The following is a 26,770-nucleotide window of genomic DNA, read 5'->3' as shown; positions in this document are numbered from 1 at the left end:
CATTCTCAAGCCTGTGTTCCTTAGGGCTGCCCCACCCTTCTATTGACTGTACCTCCTTCTCCTTCAAGGAGGAGGAGGGTGCCTCTCCAGGTATCTCTCTCCTGGGAATTTAGGGCTCTGCTTCCGGTCCCCATCTTTATCCCTTCCCTCCCCTCCCTGCCTGCCACAGCACCACGTGTTAGCGTTGTCTGAGCCTCCTTCATCTTCCCCAGTTCTGTTTGCCCCTCCAGGACAGCCCCTCTAGGAGGGGGAGGGGAGAGCATGGTGAGCATGAGCCCACCTCCAGCAGACAGAGATCCCACCTGACTGTCCCTGAAGTTTTGGGGGTTGCAGGAGTGTACTTGGGATGAACAGCAAGCCTTCTTCTGGAGAGAGACTGGACCCTGAGGAGTTGAGGGGATTGCACCTGAAATTCAAATGGATCATACTTGAAATTCGAGTCCCAAAGTCCCATGAAAGTGTGACAAAGTCCCCCTTCCCATGGGCAGGGCCCTCAGCACAGCTGGGCAGCAGCGGGAGGCTGATCTGGTTATTAAAAGCTTAGCTGGTGGTTCTCCTCTGGTGTGGAGCAATTCTGTCAGGCAATGGCCCCCTGGGAATGATGGATGGTGACAAATGAGGGCAGGTAGGGGGTTCCTGAGCCCTTCCAGGACCACAGCTGGGGAAACTCAGCCATCAAAGCCCTGTGCAGGCTTCTCCACCAGAGGTGACTCTAAGGGCCAGGGAGATCAAATTTCGGGCAAATGGTTTGGAGGTGGGGGTGGAGAGCCTCCTCTGAGACAAGCCGTCCTGTGTGTGGTGTGGGGCCCAGCCTGGCTGTGAGCCTGAACTGGAGATATGGGGGCAGGGTGGGCTTCTCTGATCCTGGAATCACAGGCGGGAGGCCTGGACTGGGGGGGGGGGGCCCCCCGGAGGCCTGAGGGGTGGGAGGAGGGGCAGGGCCAGAGCCGTAGAAGGAGGGATCTGCCTTTCTGGGAGGAGGAGATCAAACACCTTCTAAAGCAGGTGCTGTGGACCCTGCTTAGGGCCATCTGCTGAGACAGCACAAGCAGCCAGTCTTCTGGAATCCCAGCCAGAGCTGGTGCTGGCTCTCAGAGGAGGAGACCTCAGTTGCTGGGGAGCACCCTGAGGCTGGAACCAAGCCTTGCAGGCCGGGTAAGACTGGAAGAGGTGGGGGAACAGGGAGAAGGCACTTTACGGGGCAGGGTGGGGAGGCAGAGCCCCAACAAAGGCTTGGAGGCAGGAAAGCGGCAGGAATGGTAGCATGGAGCTGTTCTGAGGGATGAAGCTGGAGACCTGGAGATGGCTGTACTGGTAGGACTCTGGGGAGCTGGCTCTAAAGACAGGGAGACATTAGTAGAGTCGTGTCTGAGTCTGGTTTGCTGTGAGAGATTGACCGAGGACCCTATCCTATGGCCAGCAGGGAATAAAGAGAGAGAGCTCAAAGAGAGAGAGAGAGAGAACTCAGGAGACTGCCCAGCAGTCAGTTCCTCAGTGAAGTAGGCAGGGAGCACGTGCTTGGAAGGGAGAATCAGGGCTCTTCTAGCTGGGGGATCTTCACGGCCCTGTGGCCAGCCCTCCTTTGAAAGCAGGAAACCATCTGTAGCATCTTGATGTTACTTACCAGCCTCTTCTTGATTGCCTCCCCTGATAGGGGGCTCACTACTCTGTGACAGTAAGAAAGGTACTTTTGTCCTGAGCTGAACGCTGCCTCTCTATTCCCTCCTCTGGGTCACTTCTAGCCTAGTGCTTCCTGAGGAAAGGAACATGCTGGGCCTTCTGCAACTGCTCACCATGGTTCTGACCACCCTGTGCTTGATCTGCCAGTGTCTGCAGATCCTTGACTGTGGCCAAGGTTCCGAGGTGTTTTAGAGGTTCTGGTGTGATACTGGAGTTCTGGGTGTTCATGGGGGTGATACGAGATTCCCGGAGTCCTTGCGGTGTAACCATAATTCTGAAGATATTACTGAGATTCTGGACGTGCTCTAGAGGATCTGGGAGTCTGTGGGGGTGTTTCTGAGATTTAGGGGGTACTCCTGGCCTTCCTTATTCCATCTGGCCTACCGTCAGCTCCCTTTAAGCCTAGCACTTTGCCCTTTGAGGATTTTGGTACCCACAGGCTGCTGAAGGCACACACGTGGGCCTCTGTTCCTGGATGCAACATTCCTCAGATTTAATCAACTTGAACAAAAACATGGGGAGGAAGGAAGCCCGGTCATCCCGAAGCTTTTGTGGGTCAGCTCCAGCCCTCGGGGCAGAGCAGGGCAGCTCTGTGCCCAGCCCAGGTGGCAGATGGCCTTTGTCTTCGCAGAGCCCAGAGGAGTTTTGGGACCCCCTCCTACAGTGAGCAGGACTTAGCCACCCCCCAGTCTGTGCCCAGCTGGGAGCTCTCTGGCCCAGGATGCCTCTTAGGTATTTGCATCAGCTTCATCTGATTGTGCCCACATGGGCTCATGCAGGACACAGCTAGGTGGCCCTGACCCATGCCCTGTCTCCTTGCCTTCCGGACTCTCCTCAGCTCTCCTAAGACACCTCATTCTTACTACTACCATTGCTGACCCTGTATGACCTTGGGGCCCTGCTCCAAGCCCCCTCTTCCAGGAAGCCTCCAAGACTGCCCAACACATCTCCTTATTCCCCCTCTCCACCTCTCTTCTTTAAGCTTCTGCAGTCTGCCCCGAAGTACTTCCATTCTCCAGCCCCTGATGGCAAGCGCCAGTCTCCGACTCTTCTGGGTATGAGTCACCCTACAAAGCCAACTCCAGGGGCACCAGAGCAGCCCAGTTGGTTAAGCATCTGACTTTGGCTCATGTGATCTCACAGTTCATGAGTTTGAGCGCTGCATCGGGCTTTGCACTGACATCTCAGAGTCTGGAGCCTGCTTTCAATGCTCTGTCTCTCTTTCTTTCTCTCGCTGCCCCTCTCCCAGTTGTGCTCTCTCTCTCTCTTAAAAATAAATAAATAAACCTTTTTTTAAAAAAGCCAGTTTCAGTGGGTAGGCTGTGGATTCTGCAGGACTTTGAAAAAATTCTTCAGGGGCACACCATTACCATCTTTCTCATCTCAGTCCATTTCCTGGCCACTTGCAGTCTGACCAGGTGACATCTTTCCTAACATCTTGGTGCCAACCTTCCCATTTTACAGATGCAAGCATCAGGCTCCAAGCCGAGGAGCTACTTTGGGCTCGAGAAGTGGGGGCCCTCTTCCAGCCCGAGCCATGTGCCGCCCAGTATGCATGGATCTTCAACTCAGCCTGCCTCCCTCTCTGCCCCGCACCAGAGTAGATGGAGGAGCTGGGGGCCAGGAGGGTGGGTAGAAGACAACAGGGGACACTTGAGTAGTCACAGCCTCTGTGGCTTTGACCTTCTTGTTACAACCAGGTCCTGGTGTGCTGGCTTTACATTCTTGGGCCATGAAGTCATTGAGAGCAGTGAGTAGTGGCCTTGGGGAGAGGAGAGCCCTCAATCAAAGAATCCCCAGGCTGGTAGCCCCACCCCTCCTGGGGCAGAGGCAGGGTTGAGACCCAGAAGGGCCTAGGGAACACTCACAGCCACACAGCCAGCCCCAGAGCTCAGGTATGCTGCCTCCCCAACCAGGACGTTTCCCTTTGCTATATAGAAACGGTGTTCTTTCCTCCTGGGCTGGCTCCTGCCTGTTTCCAGCATGGCCCTGATCAAGGTACTGGGCACCAGGCTGCCTTCTGTCAGCTGTGCCCACATCTCCAAGGAGAGGGACAAAGCTCGAAACTTCCTCACCTCTGGTGAGGGTCTCCCTGAAGATGGCCTCTGCGTCTGCCTGGTGAGGAGGGAGGTGACATCACTAGTGCTGGGGTAGCCCTTGTGGGGAGGCCACTGGAAGGCATGTACTGGAAATCCCTTTGGGGGTGGGGCAGGGTTCTGTTGGGGGGAAGCACTGTGGGGGAGGGATCGGGCCTGGGCTCCGCAGGGCCCCTCCCTGCCAGGCAGCCTGGATGTCTTTCCTCGGTGCCCAGCTGGGTACCCCTCCCTTCCTCCAGGTTTCTGCTCAAATGTCACCTCCTCACCAGGGCTTTCCTGACCATCCAGCCTGATGCAGCCACCTCCTGATTGTGTGTCTCTCTTCTCTTGTCCCGGTTTATTTTCCGTCAGCACTCACGACGGGCTGTCTCGACACTGCCCCGGTGCACATTAGGTTCCCTGTCTTGCTCGTGGCTACGTTCTCAGTCTGTAGAAACCTGCCTGGCATATAATCAGCATGAATCAACCTCTGCTGAATAAATGAATGGATGAACAAGCCAGACTGGGGAGGCTTCCTCCAGGGAAGGAAACAGACTCTGACAGGCACGATGGTCCAGCTATGAACATGGAGGGAGGGAGGTCCCCATCACAGACTGGACTCCACTGGTTGGAGGTATCGTGATGGGGATTGAAGGTCAGGCTTAGTTGGTCTCTAAGTTGGGGGTCCAAACCTCCTGAGCAGTGAAGGGAAGGTGGGGCTCTGGTGTTGGAGCAGAGGGTTCCAAAAAACCTGGCTGGAGAAATAGTAGCCTGCACAGAACAGGCCCCTGGAGGACGGATGGTCACTAGAACAAGCAAGGGCTTTGCCAAACCCAGTTTGTAAAGTCCTCACGGGAGAGCCCCATACTGTGCATCAGCAGGAGCAGGGAGGCAGAGCTCTGCCCCCAGGCCCTCTCAGCCTGGCCTGGGGAGCTGGATTCATCTCAGGTTCCCAGGATAGGATGGGAAGTGTGGGCTCCTGCATGGCATCACATAAAGTACAGGATTCAGTTCTGAGTCAGCTGACACTGACAACGCTGTGGGGTGGAAGACAGAAGTTCTGAGCCATTTGGGAAGGAGGGGGAGCTCAACCGAGGCTGAGGGAGAACTCAGGCCCTAATCCCGGAAAGCCTGGGGGCCTGGCTATTGAAATTGGATGGGGAGCTTTTAGGATTTCAGGCTGTGTCTCCTCTGAGCCTCCCTCAGGGCTGGTCACTCTACCAGAAACACACTTCCTTCTACCTCCACTGTCCCCATCAAGACCCTCATCCTCTGCACACCTGATGTTTCCTAGCCCTTAGGGCTACACAGAAAGGTTCCTTTCTTTCAGGAATCCTCCACTTTTCGGGGCCAAATTCAGTTTCCCCCGGCACACATCAGAGCATTCTGTGTCTACCCTTTGTAGACAGGAAGACTCAGACTCAGGGTTATTTACCCAGTTGTCCCCCTTCCAAACTGTAAACTCTCACATCCCAGGGCCCAGAACAGTGCCTGCCCTTAGTAATTGTTCAATGAATTTATGTTAGAAGGATAAATGGATATGGGTACCTGGGTGGTTCTGTTGGTTAAGCATCTGACTCTTGATTTGGGTTCATGCCATGATCTCGAGGTTCATGAGTTCAAGTCCCGCATCGAACTCTGTGATGGCAGTGCGGAGCCTGCTTGGGATTCAGTCTCTCTCTGCCCCTCCCCCCCCAAAAGAAATAAACTTACCAAAAATAAAAAAAAAATAAATGGATGAATGCCTTAAAAAAAATCCTGTTGAATGAGTACCTTATCTGGGGTGGGCCATGGCCCAGGGCCCCTCTGGGGTATTGGAAAGACAGGGACCTTAAAAGGTTCAGAGGGCCTGACCCCTGCCCAGGGACAGGGGCCTGAGAACTGCTCTGTCTTTATCTACATCTTGTCTCCCTTCTGAGCTGGGGCCAGGAGGGGGAGGGGAGCTAGCCAGGGGTGCAGCTTCTCAGGAGAGGGAGGATGCCAGAAAGTCCCAGCCTCTGCCCAGGCCCTGCCTTCCTAACCCTCCCTCACCCCACAGCCCGGGAGGGGCTTTTCTTGCATACTCATGGGTCTGGTTTGTGTTTGAAGGACTAATCTCCGCCTTGTGGGGGTGAGTTATCTCCTTGTGAAATTAAGTTGGAGAAACTAGAAAGTTTTACTAGTGAGACACATATTGCCTCCTTCATGGAAAGCCAGGAGTAGGAATGGATAGACTCCCCCTCCCCACTTCCGCCCCTAGCCCAGCCCCAGCTGTCTCCTTGGGTTGCAGGATGCTGGACTTGTGTGTGCCTAGCGCACTGCAGATGCAGTGGGCAAAGGTGTGGGCGCTTCAGGGCAGGAACTGAGCAGGTATGTGAGTGTAGCCAGGTGCCTGACCCTCCCTCCTGGCTGCACCCCTGTGGGGCTCAAGCCACCACCTGTGGAGCTGGGGCCTCCTATCCTGGGAGGGGGACTTTGTCAGGACCACAATGTGATTTCATCAGGAGGGCCAAAGGAGTCAGCTAGGGGCAGGCCAAGGCTGGGGGGTGGGGGCAGTCTTAAGGGAGCCTGAACAAAGAGGGGGGATTGGGCTCAACCCCTGAGGGCTGGAGGGACCTGGAGCCCAGCTGGGAGGGTCGGCTGGGCTGTTTGAGCCTGCCTGCTGCCCGCCCACCCTTTCATCTCTACAGCTCCTTCCTCCCTGCCCTTCCTTGAATGTGTGTCTGTGGGTCTGTCTGGATGGCTTTGGGGAGGGGGAAGGAAGAAGGAGGAGGTCTCCGTGGGCAGCTTGGATTGGACAAACTTTCTTTGAAAATGGTCCTTTGCACAAAGACTGGTGGTCAGACGGACAGGTGCTCCAGCAAGAGCCCAAAGACCCTGAGGAGTGCATTCTTCCCAAGGGGATAACTATCTCCAGCAGGACCAGGCAAGACGGGGCGGGAAGGGACGGGAAGGGACGCAAGAAGCCCTTCCCCTTTTCCCGTGCCAGCCTGCCCCGGCCCTCTCTCCCAGACCAGCTTTTCCCAGAGAGCTAAAAGCAAGAAAGTAACCTTTAGGATTAAAGAGAAACGTTTCTTTGTTTGGGTTTCTTTCTTTCTCCCTTTTTTTCTCCTAAGCCTCTTTTCACATCTGTGGTGGCTTTTTCCCACTTGGCCGGGGGCGGGGGCAAAGGAGAAAGACCAGAGAATGCCGTCCCAGGCGGTGGGGAACCAGACCTCCTCTCAGGCCACGGACGACTACGCCTATGGCAACTGGTACATCGATGAGCCCCAGGGTGGCCAGGAGCTCCAGCCAGAGGGGTAAGTTGGCTTGGTCCGCAATGCGGGGGCGGGAGGGGGCGTGTGTGTGTGATGGGGAAGCCCCTGGGCCAGGACTGCTAAGATGAACCATGCCGCTCATTTGCTGTGTGACCCTTGGCAAGTCACAGCCTCTCTGCGCTTCAGACTCATGTTACGTGAGAATAACAGCCTTTGCCCCCATGTTGGTACTGGAGAGGGACATGCGCTTGGTTGTCCCTTAAAAAGCACTCATGTGGTTTATTAAAAATACACACTACTGGGCCCCATCACTGCAAATTCAGATCTTGCCAGTCTGAGACAACTCCCTGGGTGATTCCGGCCTATAGCCCAGCTGGAGAGTGAGTGAGTGCTGGGTGAGTGGTCGAGGGAAGTTCAGCCTGCCTTCAAGGGGTTACTGGTTCCTGTGGTGACCATCTGGGGTGTGGTGTTAGCAAGTCAGGTTCTCTGGGCAGGCCAGGGCAGGGGGAGATGTGGGGAAAGAAAGTCCTTGAGGAAACAGGTCACCCTGTTGCAGTTGGCTGGTTCTGAGTCTTTGTGAAGAGGAGCGGGGTCCTTTCATTTCTGCAGGAGTGCTCAGGCGAGCCCAGAGCAGGGGACAACCACAGCCGGTCAAGTTCGGCCAGAGGACTTAACAGCCCCTATCTTTGTTTAGTCTGGGCATCCTGGCAGAGGGGCCAGGCCTCCCTGTGCCCCACACATCGCCAAGGACACCTTGCCTGTGTGGGCCCCAGAGCCCAGTTCTCCCCTTGGCTGTTTCTCGCCCCACCCCCCTCCTCTGTCTGAGGGTTTGCAGTACTGGAAAGGTGAGGTTGGGGCGGGGGTGCGGACCCAGATGTGTACACATCTGCTCTCCATCAACAGTGGAAACTGGAGAAGGAGAAATGCCTGCGTGCCTCCCCCAGGGCCCGGGCTGTGGCTAGGCCAGGCTTGGGTCACCCAGCAGGGACCGAGGCCCCACCCAGGCCTGGGGGAAGCTGCTGTTGTTTGGAGCTCTCAGGAGGCTGGCCACCTGGTCAGCCGTTCCGAGGTCGGTGAGGGGTTTCCCACCCCCTTCTCTGGCAGATCTGGACAGACTGCAGCAGGCTCCCCTTGTCCCTGCTGCACACTGTTGGGGTGGGAGAAATAGCAGAAGGAGGAGGGGCCCAGGAACCCAGGAGGCTGAGGATCCTGATGGGTTAAGACCTTGATCTGTGGCTGAGTCCTTGGAAGCCTCAGGGCATTGGCTGGGGCCAGGCTCTTCAGATACGGCCTCCGGCCTCCAAAGGAAGTGGGAGCCCCACCTCTCCTGTGCAAGGCATCTGGGATTTACAGCTCCTTCCCCTGTGGGGAAGAATGAGTTTTGTTTAATTCGACTTGCTTAGTCCAAGTCTAGTTGCTTGTCCCCTAACCCCCACCCCTAAAGGTGGAAGCCCAGGGGAATCCCAAGGAGATGAACTTGGGCTCACTTCTCCCTGAGTGAATCAGACACCCCAGGGAGATGAAGCACAAAACTCTGAGGAGCTCCTGATGCTGGTCCCCCTCGGCACATCAGTGTGCCCTGGAGCTGGAGCTGCTGGGCACTGGTAACAGTGGCTGTATGGTACAGTCTCCTGGTCACACGTATCCAGGTGCCCTCTGGGTGGAAAGGCCTGGTTGAAAAGATTGGGGGGCGGCAGTGAGTCTGGTGGAGTGGGCTGTTTCATCTATGGTCTTCCGTGGGAATGGGACTGAGCTGTGTAAGCCGAGCTGCCCTTTCCTACGCCCGGAGTCCCCCTGACCGGGTTATGTGCCTAGCCTGACATCTGCCCATGTGTTACCCCTCCTCACCAATACTGACTGAGCTTCTCAGCCAGAGCCTAGGGACACAAATGCCTGTGGCAGCCATCCAGGATGACACACACCTTCCCCCCACTTCAAAGGGCTGCCTGCGGAATTGGAGGCTTCCCTCCTGGCCTGCCTCCCAGCCCGAGGTCAACACCAGGGTGATCTGCAGGCCCTTCTGCTGGGGGGAGGGCAGGGCATCAGCCCCCCCCACCCCCCCCAGACAGCCAGCCTTTCCCTCTGAGTGTCCCTTGGTGTCTGAGACCAAGCCCAGGCTTCCTTGACTACATGTAATTCTGGTCCTCACCTCTCATCTTGGAACAAGGCCTAGAACTCAGCGGTCATTCTGGAAACTCCCTTTCCTTCTACTATTTCGTCTTCAGGACTGTACATTCTTCCTCCCACATACCTCTGAGACTCAGGCTGCCATCTCCCTTCCCCAGCCACTGCTTATGCTCAACCAATTTGAAAATGCTAATTCTCAAGTGTTTTTGATGTACAGAAATGACAATTTCCTATGATTCATCTTAAAACTTCCTTCCATGCCCCTTACCTCTCCCCACCTAGTCAGGTGTGGGTGCTGGAGCTGGAGGACTTCAGTTCGAATCCTTGCTCTGCTGCTTTCCCAGCTGTGTGATTTGGATAAGAAACTTGGCCTCTCTGAGCTTTGGTCTCCTTGTCTCCACAAGGGGTTCATAATAGCACCCACCACTTAGGTCATCCCTGAGTTAACCCAGGGAACAAACAGCATCTGGCACCTAGTCAAGTTCTTAGTAAGTACTAGTTACTGCTGTTATTCAAATTGAGCCACAGAAATCTTCCCAAATCCAGAACAACCACCCTGTTAAAACACCCTCCATGGCTCCCTAGTGCCTCCCATGCCTGCTGTGACCTGCTTCCGGCCTGCCCTCAACCCTGTAGACTGTGAACTGAAAAGGACTGGCCCCAGCCACACCATCTGCTGCCTGTCACTTGGCTTCCTCATGTTCCTCCCTCTACGCGGAGCTCCTTTTCCCCTTCTTTGCCTTAGTAGATGCTAACCATCTTTTAAACTCAAATCAAATGCCAGAGGCCACATCATAGGACCAAACATCTGATTGTTTGACCCAGGCAATACTGTTCAACCACAGTGCTAAAAAGGAGAGGTCTATGAGGCCTGGGGCAGTCAGGGAGGCTTCCTGGAGGAGGGAGGAATGAAGTGGGCCTTGAACGATAAGAAGAATGTAGATGAAAAAGAAGAGGGGTCCAGGTTGAGCTGGCCCACTCCGTTTCTCCCATGTTTTCCCCCGGGAGCCCCCTGTCTCCTTCAGCAGTGTGACCTCAGAGCTTGGCACAGGGCTGGCACACCACGAGGGGCATGAAAACCCTGAGTGACTCTGAGAAGATGGAACTGGGCATGTCTGTGTAGGAGAGACCAGAAGGTTGGGGGAGGTGGTGGCTGGAGCCCCAGGGTAGACAGCCTGAGACCCCCAACCTGGCTGCACACTCAGGGAGTCCCTATGCGTGCCCAACCCAGCCTTCCCTTACCCTGCAGGGAAGTGCCCTCCTGCCGCCCTAGCATGCTGTCCGGCCTCCTCCATGCCTGCCTGGCTGTCCTGTCGGTGAGTCCAACCTGCATCCGGACTGGCTTGCCACCGGCTGCCAGGCTGGGGCAGCGGGACTTGTGTTCTCTGCTGGGGCTGGTGAAGGGGGACCCCGGGAGCTCTCCCAGGGTAGGGGCCCCAACCAGGATGCAGCCAAGTCCAACCTCTCAGACTTTGATCACCTCTCTGGCCAGTCGCCAATATGCCACATGCTTGCGCCCTGGGGGGTGGAGGGAGGGACGAGGAGGGGGCATCCTGGGCACTGAGACCAAGCCCTCAGGCTCAGTTCCTTGGGGAAGGGCTGGGCACCTACGCCCTGCTCTGTGCTCTCCTTTCAGATCCTTGTGCTGCTGCTGCTGGCTGTGCTCATGAGGCGCCGCCAGCTCGGGTCCCGTTGTGGGCATGGCAGGCCTGGACTACCCAGGTTGGTGCCAAGACCTGGGCACCCCACTCAGGTGGCCCAGCCGACAGGGCCACTCTGGGAGCATGGCGGTTTGTTGGGTACCTAGCAGTCCACTCTGGCCTCAGCCTGGGGGCTCTCCCTACCCCTACCTGCTTCTTGGTTTACTCAGTTCCTAGAGGGAAGGGGTGGGACCCACTCTGGCCCACCTGCTCCTGCTCCAGATCCAGGGAGACCCACGCCCCACAGGGCCCGCTCCAGGATACATTTCCTCAGATGGCCATGGTCTGGACAGGTGACGCCCATCCCAGGCCACCTCGACCCTCATTTCCCTTGAGGGTATCACCCAGACACTCATGCTTAATGGCAGATCATGAGGGACTGGAGATCAGTGGCTAGAACTTTCTTCCCCTATGTCCTTTAGTCCTGCGACCTCAGAGCCTGGGACAAGGATGGCCCCGAAGAGATATGACTGGGCAGGCTTATATGGGAGAGACCAAAGGTTGGGGGAGGTGGTGGTTGGAGCCCCAGTGTAGACAGTCTTATTCCCGGGCCCAGACCACACACAAATGTAGGTCTTGTCATGATGGGTTTGAGGATGGCTAGCCTGGGGTTTCTGTCACTGGTGGGCCTGGGAAAGAGCTTGCAGGCTTGGAGGGAAGAAGGAAGCAGGACTGAGCTCTCAGGACATGAGGTGAAGCTGGACGACAGAAGCAGAAGGTCCAAGTGGCCTGCCCTGAACCCAGAGGGCTGGTGCCTGGGACAGCTGTGCCCGCTGTCTGCCCTCTGCCCCGGGGCGACACCCAGGCCAGGGCGGTGGCTCTGACACAAGGATGTTGTGACTCTCCAAACTCTTTGAAGGTTTGCCAGCCCAGACAGGCTGATTTGTGTGGAGGCGGCTGTTTCCTGGAGCCTCTGGGGGCGTCGGAGGGAGCAGGGCTCCAGCTTGTTCCTACTGTGTGTATGTGTATCAGCGGGGGTGTCCTGGAGTCACTTTGCCACAAGGCCCAGAACTTGATACACAGCAGGCACCCCACAAATATGCGTGGAATGAGTGGATAATGGGGCTTCAGTTTCCACCTGGAAAGTTTCCATCTCTACCTCCCGGGTTTATGGAACGTGGCTTGAGGGAATGGGGGGAGGAGGGTACAGGGCCTGAGCGACACCCTCCTGTCTGTCCCTGTCTCCGCGCCAGCCCCATGGATTTCTTGGCTGGGGACAGGACCTGGCTGGTGCCTGCCGCTGTCTTCACGATCCTCTTCAGCTCCTTGTGTTTGCTGCTCCCTGCAGAGGACCCGCTGCCCTTCCTGCCCTTGGCCTTGCCCACCAGCCGAGGTACCCAATGCACCTGAGGCCCTGGGGCTGGAAGGGTGGGATGCACTGGGTGGGAATTCAGAGCATGGGGCACGGCCCTTCTGTAGCGAGTCAGATAACTTCCATCCCCGTCTCGGGAGTCTCCCAAGAAGTTGTTCCGCTTAACCTCCCAGCTGCGCCCACAGTGCGTAAAACCTGCTCTTTCTTGGTCCCAGACATTGGGTCGCTACTGCCCTATCCACCTCTTCTGTTGTGTGCAAACCCCACCCACAGAATAGTACAGCCTGAATCCCCGGACAGCCCAGCCCTCTGAGAACGGAGGAGAGTGAGGAGAAAGCAGGAGGGGGTTCCAGGGAATTGAAAGCAGGGCTCCAGGAATCGAGGGTACAAAGGGCAGCTGCCACCAAGAGGGGCCGCTGTCCTCAACCTGATCGCAGATCAACCAATCCTCGCAATGACTCTGCAAGGCCAGTGGGTAGTGGCCCCATCTCACACTGGAGGACACTGAGGGTCAGGTGATAAATAATAAGGGAACCATAATAAAGTAGCAGCTTAGTTTACTGACAACCAACTAGGCACTGTGCTAAGCCTGTATGCGTGTCTTTCATTTTGTCTTTGCTAATATACTACCATCATTTCCATTTTACAGATGGAGAAAATGAGGCTCCAAGAGGTAACTTGCCCGGGATCACAATGCCGGTACTAGTCGGAACCTGAATTTGAATGCGGGCTCTTGCTCACTAAACCAGTGGAGGGGCTCAGACGGCAGAGGCAGGAGAAGGGCCTGCGGGGATCGGTCCCAAGCCCCACATCTGCCTTTCCAGCACATGTCTCCCTCTGTCCCTCTTGCCTTCCAGGGCCTTGGAAGATACTCGCCCTGCTCTATTACCCGGCCCTCTACTACCCTCTGGCTGCCTGTGCCACGGTCAAGCACGGAGCCGCACACCTGCTCGGCATCGTGTTGTCCTGGGCTCACTTCGGGGTCCAGGTGTGGCAGAGGATAGAGTGCCCCCAGGCACCGAAGGTAACCTCGGACTCACAACAGCCTGAGGCAGAGGGGTGTGGAGGGGCTGCGTGAGCCAGTGTGGCTCCTTTCCTCTTATTTATGTGCTGGGCTTCTCTGTGACCTTCTACTGTACACGGAACCCCACTCCTGGGGGCAGAACAGGGGTCAGGCTGGGCCTGTCCTCAGGGCAGTCTAGGAGGGGGCAGAGAGGGGGAAGGGAGAGCCTGAAATCCTTCCACTATTGATCTCCCAGCCTTCCTTTGGTCAGGCTGGAGTGGGAGCGAGGAGCGATGGAGGAAGACCACTCCACGTAGGGGCCTGGTGTTGGAGGGTGCAAAGAGAATTCTAGAACCTCAGAACCTGGTTCACTGACTGCTGGCCGGGGGTGTGAAGCTGCCCCATGTAGAGCCCAAAAGATGGAGGCGAAATCTTCAGAGCCAGACAACCTGAGCTTGAGCCCAGCTTCTGCCCCCACCCCCTTCCTTCCACAAACATATTTGAAATACACCCTCTGTGTCAGGGACGTTTCTGAGCATGGGAATACAGCTGTGAATAGGGCAGATGAAGTCCCTGGCACCCCAAGAGTTGCTGTCCCAGAAGGGAAGACACGATAGATAAATTAATAAATACACAAAATGACTCAGTTTCCCCCTGTAAACGGAGTGGATGACACCAATCCTTCATAGTAGAGATGACAATTAGTTGGTTTCTTTGAGAGCTGGGACTTGACTGGTCTTTTTCGCCACTCAGAACCTGGTACATATTGAGCTCCCAGTAAAAAGGTATTGAACTAACAAATGAGTGAACACAGAAGGAGCCCAATCCTGGCAAGGGGCCAGGAGGCACGGTATGTGCTTCTGAGATGCCCAGGTCAAAACTGTGCACAAAATTCGGCCTTTGTCTAATTTTGGGGGGCCTGGGCCCAAAGCCCAGGAACAAAGGAACATAGAAAGTGGGTGTCCCCAGTTCTAGACCCCATTGTGGGGAGGAGGGGATTACATAGCTTCTTCTGGGGGCTGCTCCTCCAAGGGCTCCCCAGGGGAGGGCGGAGCATCTCCACAGGGCCTCACAGGGGAAGTGAGGGTGACTGTGCTGAGTAGCCCAGGTAGGGGGTGGGCATGATAGACCCAGAGGCCTTGGACCACCAGCGAGGCAGGTGGGAGTGAAATGGGAAGGAAAATGGCTTCTGGTCTTCTGTTGGGGGAGGAAGGCAGACCTTAAGTGTGTCTAGGAGTCTGTCTGTCTGTCTGTCTAGATCTACAAGTACTACTCCCTGCTGGCTTCCCTGCCTCTGCTTCTGGGCCTTGGATTCCTGAGCATTTGGTACCCGGTGCAGCTGGTGAGAAGCTTCAGCCTCAGGACAGGAGCGGGCACTGAGGTAAAAGGGCAGGGCTGGGCTGGGCTCCTGGTCAGCACCCAAGACACCCTGAGCTCCTGCGTGTCTGTTGGTTCCCTAGACACAGTCACGCTTCGTATAGGGCATAGTGCATCGCAGGTGCTCGGAAAATATTTGCTGAGTCACCAAGTGGCTGGTTAGTCCTCCCTCTCCCAGAGCAAAGTTTAGGCCAGGCCCTCACCCAGGGCACCAGGGGGCACCCAGCTATACGCCCATTGGGGATTCCTGAAAGGGAAGTGGACCAGAAGACAGAGACGTCAGAGCTCTGCTTCTGAGACACGGAGGCTCCAGCTGGAGGAACGAGAGGCCGGGAGCCCCATGCCTGTGAGGAGCCCTACAGATGCCGACACGACTCACGAAACACCCAGGGCAGCATCGTGTTATAAATCCATTCTAGGTTGGATGTGGTTGGAGAAAGCCAGATAAAAGGGTGGGCTGGGAGAACTGAGGCAGGTTGGCTGGAGGTGGGGGGCTTCCTGGAGGAGGTAGACTTTGGTAGGGGCCCTGAAGGACAGGAAGGATCTGGAGGAGGGAGAGAATAAGGAGAAGGCGTGCAGGGGTAGGCAAGAGGAGTGAAGGGGCAGAGATGGGTTGTGCCTGTTTCATTCTCACGGAATTTGTAGCGCTGGGCAGGTCTCAGCACACGATAGCTACTCGGCAAATATTTCTGAAGGTTTAGATAGATGGGTGGGTACATCATAGCAAGAGAGAATTCTTAGAAAACAAGGCAGTCTTGTTAGGAAGGCTTCTAAGCACCTACCACGCGTCAGGCCCTGGGCGAGGTACTGTGGACTCAGAGCGACTGACTTGTGTCTGACCCCCCAGGAGCTCCCAGTGCACTGGAAATGGGGCTAGGGGTGCAGGCAGCAGCAAAGATTCATAGCGCAACGTGGGAAGTGCAGCCGGGCCCCATCCCAGAGCCAAGGGTGAGAGTGGAGATGGGGTCAAGTATTCTTCCTGGTGAGAGAGGAAGAGGAAGAAAAGCATCCCACAGAGCCCCTCACAGGGACGGAAACAGACTCAGGAAAGGCTGAGGACTCAGACACCAAAGGCCATGGTTACTCTTCAGTTGGGGAAGGTGAAGGGAAGGCTCGAAGTACATGTAGGACAGACAGCAGGTGGGTGGTGGCGCCGGTTGCTGATACATGGAACGCGGGCGTGTGTGCCTGTGTGCACGGGGAGTGGTGCGCAGTTGTGGGGGTGTGGTGGGCAGCTGGCCCATGGGCCTGGAGCTCGGGAGAGGGGCTCTGACTGAAGCTAGACAGGGAGCCAGATCCCTGAGGACAGAAGGGGAGTGAGGCAGGAGAGCCTGGGTGGGCTAGGTTCTCTAGTGGCCACCCTGGGTCGCCCTGGGCCCACCTGACCCTGGGTTTGGCTCTTACATGGTAGCCGTAGGGACCTCAAAAATCATCACTGCTGCCCTTCTGACATTCACACTCCTGTGGGGAAGACCGTTGTCCCCTCATTTTAACAGAAGGCTCAGAAGAGGGGAGCGGCTCCCCCAGGGGACCAGGTGCACTGGGCACATCTCTACCCTGCCTAGTCCCTTTCCTTCCTCCTCCGGGGATTGTCTCTGCCTCACCTCTCCCTCCATGCATGCCTTTCCTCTTGACAAGGCCCGGGAGAAATAAAATTCTCTTTGACCCTGGGACAGAAAGGTTTGAGCCTCAAAGGACCCAGTCAAGCTTCGAGCTGACCCACACCTCCCCTGGGCTCAGGGTTGCCATAGCGATAGGTGACAGGCTTGTAGTCTCATGATCAGGGGCAGGGGCTCACCCCATCTTACCGAGGGCCTCTGCCACTTGGCAGGCAGCTTAAGGTCTGGTACGGGGCTTAGATAGATCCCGTGACCCTTGTGATCTCCCTGGAGTAGGAGGAGAGGCCTGCCAGGCCATGCCAGGTCACACCCCATCCTGTGTCCAGGTCAGGGATGTGCCCCTGGGACATATGTTCCCTTTTGCCCCTGTCTCAGCCAGCAGAGGCCTGTGGGCTGGGAGGGAAGCAGGGACCAGAGGTGACTAAAGCAGGAGACAGTTGGAGACAGACCTTAGGAAGCAGTGCTCAGCACTGAGCATTCTTTGGAGACTGAGAGTCTCATATTCGTGGAGGAGAAAGGGCAACATTAGAGGGCATGGATCTCGCCCTACTCCAGGTGAGAAGTTTCTGTGGAGCCCTCTGTGCCCCCTATGATTCCCTGAGCCAGGGTCCCGGGGACGGCTCCAGGCAGGTCTCATCGGCTTGTCCATGTCCATTTGTCTGTCTCCACAGGGGCTACAGAGCAGTTACTCTGAGGAATATCTGAGGACCCTCCTTTGCCGGAAGAAGCTGGAAAATAGGTGAGGTAAACTAGGCAAACCCTGTAAGCCAGTGGGCAGAGCTGGTTGGCAAGACTAGTTGGGGGGCTGGTCCTGGGCAGCATGGTGGGACAGAGTGATGAATAAACCAAACTCAGGGAGTGGGGCTCGGGGCAAGGGGCTTTCCCTTGAGAGCACCTGCCTGCCTTGGTCTTTCTGTAGCTCCCACACCTCCAAGCATGGCTTCCTGTCCAGGGTTTGGATCTGCTGCAGAAACTATGTCTACACTCCACAGCAAGGTATGGAGTCAGGAGCTGAGGTCAAGAGTGGTAGGTGACCTCACCCATCCCTTGCACAAAACAGCTGCAGTGGGAGGCCAGCTCCCGTCCCTCAGAACCCAGGGGCAGGAGGAACCACCGTAGCTGGGGACAAGGGGAAAGCCCTTTGCCAAGCTTTGGTGGTCCAGGGTCCTGCAGGCCCTGGCCCTTTTCCTGGGCCCTTTGGGAGGGATGGGGGTTCCCAGGCCTGGGTCCTGCTATGCTTACCATGTCCTTCCTTTTGGTGACTGCAGGATTCCGACTCCCTGTGAAGCTGGTGCTTTCAGCCACCTTGACGGGGACAGCCATCTACCAGGTATGTCCTACCCCTGCAGTGCCATTTGCCTCTGCCCCCTGCTCCCGACCCCCAAGCCTGGGGTAGCACAGGCTCAGCTCAGCTCCCCAAAAGCCCCAGCTACAATCCTGTCCAGCTGGACATCTGGACATCTTGGGAATGCTGGCTGACCCACATGAGAGGGGGTGTCAGCTCTTACCGGGCTCATATAGAGTCAGAGCATGCGTGCCAGAGTCACACAAACATGGATTTAAACCCTCGCTCCATCATCTGCCTCCTGTGTGACCTTGGGCAAGTTACTCAACATCTCTGACCCCATTAGCTGAGCTGTAAACTAGAGGAAATAGAATTACTTTCCTCTTTGAGCATTTGGGAAGTTTTAGGCAGGTTGGGCAGTTAGGAAGTAATATGTGTTTAAGAAATACTTCCCCACCCCAGAACACCCCAAATCCTGGGAGATAGGTAGGATTTTTCTCCATTTTACAGATGGGGGAAATTGAGGCTCAGAGAAGTGAATCTGACTAGGCCAAGTTCCTATTGCTAGTATCTCACGGTCAAAACGTGAACCCAGGCAAGCCCGTGCACATCTGTATGGCATGTGGCTTTCACCAACATGGGAAATTGGAAACTTCATATTTTGAAGCTTAGATAGATGGCTGAGAGGCAGGTGTAGATTCACAGCTGTGCTGGTTGGAAAGACAGATGTGGCCTGTTGGGCCAGGTAGGGGCAGATAAGGATTCTGGCGGGTGCTGGCCTTATGGGTGCAGCCGTGTGCTACCACAGTTTCTCACTCGAGGTCTCCCTGCTGGCTCAGAAAACACCTCTCCTGGGAGGGCCGCCTGTGGGGGAGCACAGCCAGGTCCTGGCACCTTCATTCTGGGGCTCTTCCAGGTGGCCCTGCTGCTGCTGGTGGGCGTGGTACCCACCATCCAGAAGGTGAGGGCGGGGATCACCACGGACGCCACCTACCTACTGGCCGGCTTTGGGATCGTGCTCTCAGAGGACAGGCAGGAGGTGGTGGGGCTGGTGAAGCATCAGCTGTGGGCTCTGGAAGGTGAGGCCTCCTGGGAGTCCCTGTGGGCCTGTCGTGGGGACCTGAGCCGGACACCCAAGCTCAGTGCTCTGGGGATGTCTCTTCCTCTGTCTGGGCCTCAACTGCCTCCCCTCCAAACCTGGCTGGTTGCGGGGTCCAGCTCCAAGTTGCTGAGACCCGGAGTCATCTCAAGCCTCTTATCAGTTTGTGTTGTGTCTCCCATCCCGGGTCCAGGGTGCAGCCATCCAGGCATGGAGATGGGCAGGGCCTTGGGTGTGTAGGCTGAGGGCTCAGCCGCTCGAGCCTTGCTGAGGGTAGGGGGAGAGGAAGGGAGGCATGCTGTGGGACACTGGGCTGGATTCCAAACTAATCAAAGGTAGGGTTGGGCAGGATGATGCTTTTTCTTCCCCAATCCCTGTCCTCCTGGGCCATCTCTTTTCTCCTTCCCTCCCTTGACAATGAGCCTGTGGGTCAGGAAACCATACCAGCCTCCCCTTCTGGGGTCTGATGCCTCCTTTAACCCTTAGTCCTGTCATCCACCTGCACCACCTCCCAGGCCCTTCCAAGAGCCCTGTGGAGGAGACTAAGCAGTGTCCCCACTTGACACATGGGGAAGGATTCGCTTGGGGTTGTAAAGCCAGGCAGAGTGGAGCTAACAGAGGAATATAATCTCCATCACCTTGACCCAAGGCCTGGTGGTCAGGAGTCCTGGGCCTGCACCCTCTGCTGACTTGAGGTGAACACCCTGGCTTCTGAGGAGGAACATGGGATGGCCGGAGCTTAGGCAGTCCACCTGGCAGGTGTTGGTGTGATTGCTCAGCAGCTATTCCTAATCGTTAACATCATCCTTTCCTCGCAGACCAGGCCTGCTGAGTATGGAAAGGGGCAGGGGATGGGGGTGGGCACAGATGTGTGCTTCCTTCACTGACCACCACTCCCACTGCCTTTCTGAGTGCCTCTGCTCCCACTTGAGAGGCTACCATGGACATGTGGCCCTACAAGTTGGACAGGTGACAAGTTCTGGGTGGGTTGCAAATGACATCTCCAGGGAGATTTTCTAAGTTGGCTGCACCCTGGGCCACAGGTAGGAGCAGACACGGCCCACATCGGCCCACATCCAAGGTCAAAGCAGCCTTGTTAGATCAGCCTCATCATCCACACCCCACAGAACAGGAAATGGAGGCTCAGAGGCAAGGGGTGACATGTCCAGGATGGTAGACTTTGCTTCTCCTCACCACCCTGGGATTTATAATCACATGCTGCAACTTCCAAGCCTAAATGCTTCTACTTTGGATCTTCTTGGATTCAGGGGCCAAACAGAGCAGTGTTTACTTTCCTAGTCCACAGATGAGGAAAACTGAGGTCCAGGAGGATCAGAGCTATGTCCAAAGCCACTCAGCACACCAGCGATAAAACTGAGATTATATCTGGGTTCAGGAGCCCTTTGGTCTGTGCTTAGCTTAAGGAGGTAACGTCTCCTGAACGCCAAGAGCCTGTTTTCAGGCTGCCCACTGGGCACCTGGACCATAAGCCTGGCATCACTCACAGAGGGCTCAGTCCCATGGACTATACAGAACTCCTGCTCCATCACTTATAAGCTGTGTGATCCCAGGCAAGCCACTTCACTTCTCTGGACATGAATTTCCCTACTGCAAACCAGGTGTTGAAGCTACAAAGGCAGCCTTGTCACTGGGACACCAGGATTTGGAGAGACCCGGGTTTGGAACCAACTGAGGGAGAGAGGAGCGAGAGGTAGATGGATGAAGATCAAAGGCCAGGCCTGCGGGCCAGGGGCTTGCTAACAGTTCACCCCGAGTTAACCCATTCACTCACCTGCGCAGGCTCATTGGCTCCTTACCTGCAGAAAATGGTCCAGAATGCCCTCTGGTTGGTGCTGAGCTGGGTCCTGAAGGGCCAAGTGGAGCAGGACAGAGCTGCACGTGCCTAGTGCTTTCTTCTGTAGCAGTCGTTCTTAGGCCTGGCTGTAACGGAGAATCACCTGGTACCTTTTTTAAAATTGTAAGTCTCAAGCCGCTTGCCGGACTCCAGGAACTCCAGCCTCTATGACTGAACAAGCCCTCTTGGTGATTCCAATGCCAGCCTAACTTTGAGAACCATGGTAGCAGTCACTCAATACCCATAGGTGGCCTGGTTGATTTCATTCAATTGCGGGTTGAAATGCATCATGAAGACTATCTTTGCGAAGCCCCCAGGGCAGTGGCTCTCAACTCAGACTACATTCAGAAGCCAAGGACTGAGTCCTGCACCCACAAATTCTGATCTAATTGGCCTGGGGTGCAGCCTGGACCTTGAAAGGTTTTAACAGCTCCAGGTGGTTGTACTCTGTGGTCAGTGCAGAGACACACACCCCCAGCACCTGAGGCTACAGAAAACTAGTGCTTGCCTCTCCTTGTGTGTTTGCTCCTGCTCCAGATTCTTTGGATGGAATGCAGGCACCAGGAACACTTCCCTGGGATGACTGATTCGATCAAGTGGCAGGCACAGGGGGCTGATCCTGGGTCCGCTTGGTAACAATTGCAGGCTCACCCCATCACTTCCCAGCAGTGCAGCTGGTGGGTCAGGCCCTCTCGCTGAGCCTCAGCTTCCTGGTCAGCCCAGGACCTCTCTGGTGGGGTTGTTGTGAGGGTGCAGACAGAGGCTAGGTGTGGGTGGAGCCTTAAATCCCTGGCTAGGCTTGAATTCCTAGGCTGCTCACAACTCACTATGCACTTTCCAGGCTGCTGAGGATACTGCAAACCCCTTATCTGAGGGTGTGGCCAGGATAGCGGGGGAACTGGGGAAGAGAGCTCCCTCTGGGAGGAGATGGGTAGTGGTGGTCACCTCCCTTGTTCTGATGGCCACAGACAACACTGAAGTGGACTCACAGCCTTTGTGGGCCCACGTAGGGTTTTCTGGATCTTGCTGAGAGATAGGCAGCACAGCAATGGGCCTGGCATGAGCAAGCCAAGGCTGGGGAAACCAAGTGATCCCTGAAGGCCACATGGCCAGGAAGCAGAGGAGATGGAGACAGTCACCAGGTTGGATGGACTGCCTTTCCAGGCATCACACCACAACGGAAACAGCATGACAAATGTGACAAGCAAGTCGGCAGCCTCAGAGCTGGCCTCTCCCTGTCCTGGTCACCATGTCGCTAGGCAGGGGACGGTGGAGAATGTTGACTTGCACTATATCTGAGAACGAGGAGGGGAGGTGGCAAGGGGTCTCCACTCAAGGCAGAGTGTGGGTGTGGGGCAGGGGGTCACTCCTACACAGGCACCGCTCCGGGAGCAGTTTGGGGCCCCTGAGAGGCCTCCCAGGTCCCTACTTTTCACTTTGTTCCCTCTCCACCCCTTCAGTTTGCTACATCTCGGCCTTGGTCCTGTCGTGCTCACTCACCTTCCTCATGCTGATCCGCTCACTGGTGACACACAGGTCAGTGGCAGGCTCTGACCCCCAAGGGCAGATGTGGGAAGAGGTGCAGGAGCCCTGAGCTAGGAGGCCCGTGGGGAGAGCCCTGTGGCTGGGAAGGGGGAAGAGCCACTGCAGGCCCAGGTTGTCACGGAGTCCTCCTGCCCTGCGGCCCTGTGGTGGATGGAGAGGGCGGGGCCTAGCTGACCCCTCCCTCCTGGCCTTCAGGCCAGGCAGGGAGTGATACAGACAGGGGTGTGGACTTTGCCCTCTGAGAAGGGACCTCCTCATGGGTGCGGGGGGGGGGGGGGGGGGGGGGGGGGGGGGGGGGGGGGCGGGGGGGGGGGGGGGGGGGGGGGGGGGGGGGGGGGGGGGGGGGGGGGGGGGGGGGGGGATTCAATGGGGAAGGCAGCCTGGGAAAGCCTGTGCTCAGTCTGGGACTGGAAGAGGCGAGAGATGAGGGACGAAGGGTTACCAACAGGCAGGAGGAAACAGCGTCAGGAACAGGGGCTGAAGTGAACCTGCCACATGCCAGTGTGGGGGTGGAGGTGGCCCAGCTGGCGTTGGGGCACTGAAGAGATTGTGACGGGCCATTGAATACCAGACTGCCTCTCTTGCCCTCACACAGTGACTGGGAAAGAGGGTTCTAGTTAGGAGCAGTGTGGCCGGGAAGGGGAGCAATGTCAGAATGTGCATTTGCCAGGCCTCAGGGTTTTTACCTGGGGATCTTTTCCCACAGGGTTGGCCCTACTTAAGCTGCCATTCAAGGCCATTAGCCTCTGCCTGCCTGAAACCTTGCCTCCTGCCCTGGCAGCTGCTCTGCGAGTCGCTTTCCATTCCTACCATCGTTCCCTCACTCTTCTGACTTGGCTCAGCCTTCTGCTTGAACTTACCTCCCTTGATCTCTGACTTGCATTACAACGTTCTCTGATTCATCCTTCCTTTAAGACTCTACTCAGATATCACCTCCTCCAGGAAGCCCTATCTGACTCCTACAGCCTTTGGCTTTCCTGCCTGTGGCCATAGGTTGTAAGTAGTCAGGGAATTCTGCCAGGGACTGGCCCAGAGGAGGAATTTGGGGAGTGTGTGTCCCACAAGATCCCTGCTTTCTTCACCCTCTTCCCCCAACCAGGGCCAACCTGCAAGCTCTGTACCGAGGGGCTGCCCTGGACCTGGGCCCCCTGCCCGGGAGGCCCCACCCCTCCCGCCGGGCCATATTCTGTTGGATGAGCTTCAGTGCCTACCAGACTGCTTTTACCTGCCTTGGTGAGCACCCCGCTTGCCGACCCCCCTGCCTTCAGCTGGCCCTGAAAACTGGCCCTAGCTGGGAAGGAGAGAGCAGTCAGCAGGTCTTGGTGCCCCTGGTTACCAAGAGGCGAGAGCAACAAGCGGGACCCACCTTGCCTTCTCTACCTTCAGGAGGCTCACTCAGGTTGGGGGAGGGGCCAGTGCAGAAGCCCTTGGGGAAAGGGTACCCCTCACATGAGGATGGCCCCTCACTGCCACCAGGTGTTTACACAGACAGTGAACCCTGGGGCTGGAAGGTGGGAAGTTCATGGAGGCGCATTCCTGCTTATGTAAGGGCGGGTTATGCCACAAAGGACTGCCTTGTGGAGATAATGAGATCCCTGTCACTGGGAGTATGCAAGCAAGGTTCTGTGGTCATTGTTGGCACAGCTAGGCAGTGGCAGAGCAGGGATCTAAAACCAGGTTTGCCCCATTCCTAAGCCCTTAGGGTCCTGGGACCACCAGGGTAGGCTGGGTGCCACAGAGCCTGATGTCTGCCCCCTGCACCTCCCTGTCCTGCAGGGCTCCTGGTGCAGCAGATCATCTTCTTCCTGGGAATCATGGTCCTTGCCTTCCTGGTGCTCATGCCTGTGCTCCATGGCAGGAACCTTCTGCTCCTCCGATCCTTGGAATCCTCATGGTGAGAGAGGCAGGAGGCTGAGGGCTCCAGGACCACCTCCCAGAGAGCTACTAACAGCGACATCCTCCCCACTCTACCTGCAGGCCCTTCTGGCTGACCTTGGTCCTGGCTGTGGTCCTGCAGAACGTGGCAGCCCACTGGGTCTTCCTAGAGACTCACCATGGATGCCCAGAGCTTACCAACCGGTGAGGCAGCTCCTGGGCTTGTGGTCTCCTCAGGACCTCAGCCTCTTCTTCTTTGATTGTCTTTCCTATTGTGTCCTTCTTCCTCCACTGCCATCTCTCCATTTTCTCTTTCTGGAAGCCCAGTGGAGGGTAGGAGAGCCTGCCTTACCCAAAGAGAAAGGGAGCAGAGCCTGGCCAACTCCAGAATACCTCTCTGTTCACCTGTCGTAGTGCCAGTAATATTCTATGAGCCTTTCCTGCTTTGGGGATCAGCTCTGCCTTCCCCTGGACCCTCTGTATTCCCCCAAACCACATGTCTCCTCCTTTGCAGGAAGGAGGTTAACAGAAACATGTATTTCCATGTTAGATGGAAAGGCTTTGGGAGGACCCAGTCAGTGGACAAGGGGCCCAGAGGAGGAAAATGAGATACCTGGGTCACAGAAAGATCCAGGACATAAGTCCCAGCACTACCACTGACTAGCTAGACAGCCTTAGCTAAGCCTCAGTTTCCCTTCTATGGAAAGGAGTACCCCCTCCTGTCTCCCACGGTGGTGGGGGGCAAGAGAGCAGGCCCAACACAGGGCAGGGTGCTGAGAAGGTATACTCGGTACGTGGTAGGGAGTCAATAAACGCCCAGCACCTGTGCTTACCGAGGTCTGACCCTGACCCTGAGGAAGAGGCTCTGTGGGGGGAGGGCCGGCCTCAGCCTCTTTTCTCCCCTGACCCCAGGCGAGTGCTGTATGCAACCACGTTCCTTCTCTTCCCCATCAATGTGCTGGTGGGTGCCGTGGTGGCCGCCTGGCGAGTGCTCCTCTCTGCCCTCTACAATGCTGTCCACCTTGGCCAGATGGACTTCAGTTTGCTGCCACCTCGAGCCGCCGCTCTCGACCCCGGTACGGTCGCTGGGCAGGGGCCAGGAGCAGGGATTGCTCAGGCTGTGCGAGCGGTGAGGGGGGGCTCTGCCCTGATCTAGTCCACGAGGGACAGTGGCGGGTGTGGGCAGGAGGCCATGGGCAGTGGCAGGTGCTCAGGGGGCAGGCTGTGCAGCAGGCGCCTGGTGTGTGTCAGGGGCTGGCTGTGGCCCTCTTCCTCCAGCGCTGCCATCCTCCCCCCCACCCCCACCCCCAGGGTACCACACATACTGCAGCTTCCTGAAGATTGAGGCCAGCCAGTCGCATCCAGCCACGACAGCGTTCTGTGACCTGCTTCTGAGAACACAGCGGCCCCAGCCCCTCCTGGCCCCCCAGGATGGCCTCAGACAGGGGGAGGAAGAAGAAGGTGTGCCTTTCCCCTGGGGGTGGGGTGAATTGAGCCCACCTTCTTCTCTGAGGGATGGGGCATATCCCCTGCCCCCTGCAACACTGGGACACATGTGCAACGTACAATGGAGGGAACTGTAGGAAGACGCTCATTTCCTCTCTCTCCCTCCGCTGCCTGCGGGAGGAAGGAAGTAAGAATTTTCCTGCTACCTCTCACAGTAATATGTTTCCATGATAGCACTGCACACCATCTCCCTCTGCTCATCCCATAAGTGTGCACACACACCATTTTTGCACAGAGAATGAGAGGTCTTCCCCTTCCTCACCTCCTTGGAAGTATGCAGTAGGGAGGCAGGCACCGAGCTGCCTGTCCCAGCCATTCCTCCAGGCCCCTCCATAGAGCTGTGCCCCCTCTCTTCTTCCTGCCCCCTGAGGGATAACACCCTGAGCATTTACAAACAGTGCAGCCCACACTTCTCCCAACCACCCACACTATGAGCCAGGCCCCCCAAGCTCCGGTGTCACCAGCCTCCCCAACAATATACAGGAGACTTTCAGACTGCTCAAGCTTGGTGCTGGCGGGAGTGGGGGGGGTTGCTAGGGGTTTGCTGAGTGACTCACAGAAAGTCTCTCCTTCTCAGGAATGCAGCTGCTGCATACCAAGGACCCAGTGGCCAGAAGAGGGGGACCCAGATCTCGCCAAGGCAGGGCCCGCTGGGGTCTGGCCTACACGCTGCTACACAACCCGGCCCTGCAGGCCTTTCGGAAGACGGCCCTGTCCAGTGCCTAGGTCAATGGAGCCCAGTGCCGAGGGTGGGGAAGCCTCCATGTCCTTGTTTGTGCTGGGGTCCTTACCCTCCCCCCAGCCCACTCTTTCCCCAGGGTCCCCAGCGTCACCCTGGCCAGGGAAGCCTCTCCCTGTAGCAGCAGCTCAGCCAGCAAGTTCCCCAGATGGGTGACCAGCACCAGAAGCCAGGGGGCGCTGTGGCTGGGTACAGGTCTGTCTATGCCGGGAGCCTCTGGAAGGTTCTGGTCTGCAACCTTGGTCTTGGGAAGCCAGCGAGGGCTCCAGAGGAAGTAACTGGTGGTTTAGACCTTTGGTCTGGGAGCCAATGGAAACGGGGAGGCCACATCCAGGCCCCTCCACCAGCCTCTCAGCCTCACTGCAGCCTTCTCCTTCCCTGGTGTTGGTGTTGGTGAGATTCCGGCCAGAACACCTCCATGTTCCAGCTCAGCCCCACCTCAGCCTTGGATCTCACCACCATGCAACCAGACACAGTGCTTCCTCTCTCCTCCGGCTTCCCTCTCTCCCCTCTGGGGGCCTCGTGCCTTCCTGAGCCACGGGCTCCTCCCAGCCAGCAAAGTCATGGCTCAAACCAGGCCCCACAGTGAGCTGGCCACACTTGAGAGCCTCATATTTTTGCAGTTGGTATGCCTTTAGATATTATGAAAGAGGTTAGTGTGCTCCCTGTAATAAACTTGTCCCTGAGAAACAGCCCTCTGTAGGAGGAGGGTACATGGGGAAGCTGCCTGCATTGCC

The 26,770-nt window shown here is 56.8% G+C and overlaps 1 protein-coding gene and 1 long non-coding RNA gene across 3 annotated transcripts; one reads left to right on the top strand and one right to left on the bottom strand.

Annotated features, from left to right (window-relative positions):
- The first annotated feature begins 1,071 nt into the window (after positions 1-1,071).
- STRA6 (stimulated by retinoic acid 6) lies at positions 1,072-26,755 on the top strand. The gene is made up of 19 exons (XM_029951388.1): positions 1,072-1,155; positions 6,851-7,033; positions 10,368-10,434; positions 10,755-10,840; positions 12,012-12,151; positions 12,780-12,803; positions 12,988-13,154; positions 14,392-14,514; positions 16,801-16,868; positions 17,049-17,125; positions 17,398-17,459; positions 18,331-18,493; positions 21,829-21,904; positions 23,013-23,146; positions 23,690-23,807; positions 23,891-23,992; positions 24,701-24,864; positions 25,100-25,249; positions 25,872-26,755. The coding sequence occupies exons 2-19, from the start codon at positions 6,921-6,923 to the stop codon at positions 26,018-26,020; spliced, it is 1,983 nt and encodes a 660-aa protein (XP_029807248.1). The 5' UTR covers positions 1,072-1,155; positions 6,851-6,920; the 3' UTR covers positions 26,021-26,755.
- LOC115301477 lies at positions 8,338-10,462 on the bottom strand. 2 transcript variants are annotated; one of them, XR_003913128.1, is made up of 2 exons: positions 10,361-10,462; positions 8,338-8,661 (listed from the first exon to the last, which is right to left on the bottom strand). It is a non-coding gene; the product is annotated as an uncharacterized LOC115301477 (long non-coding RNA). The 2 variants fall into 2 exon arrangements; XR_003913129.1 differs by lacking the exon at positions 10,361-10,462 and adding an exon at positions 9,387-9,433.
- Positions 26,756-26,770: the final 15 nt, after the last annotated feature.

This window comes from Suricata suricatta, chromosome 9 (genome assembly GCF_006229205.1).
Source record: "Suricata suricatta isolate VVHF042 chromosome 9, meerkat_22Aug2017_6uvM2_HiC, whole genome shotgun sequence".
Classification (NCBI taxonomy): Eukaryota; Metazoa; Chordata; class Mammalia; order Carnivora; family Herpestidae; genus Suricata; species Suricata suricatta.
Note: the sequence above shows the minus strand (reverse complement) of the source record. Positions and strands in the feature narration are given on the sequence as shown.

Bases quoted from the DNA above. Each gene is read 5' to 3' on its own strand.
- STRA6 (XM_029951388.1), top strand. From the start codon at position 6,921: ATGCCGTCCCAGGCGGTGGGGAACCAGACCTCCTCTCAGGCCACGGAC. The intron at 14,515-16,800 runs GTAAAAGGGCAG...CTGTCTCCACAG, and splicing joins GGACAGGAGCGGGCACTGAG to GGGCTACAGAGCAGTTACTC. The intron at 23,993-24,700 runs GTGAGGCAGCTC...CCCTGACCCCAG, and splicing joins TGCCCAGAGCTTACCAACCG to GCGAGTGCTGTATGCAACCA.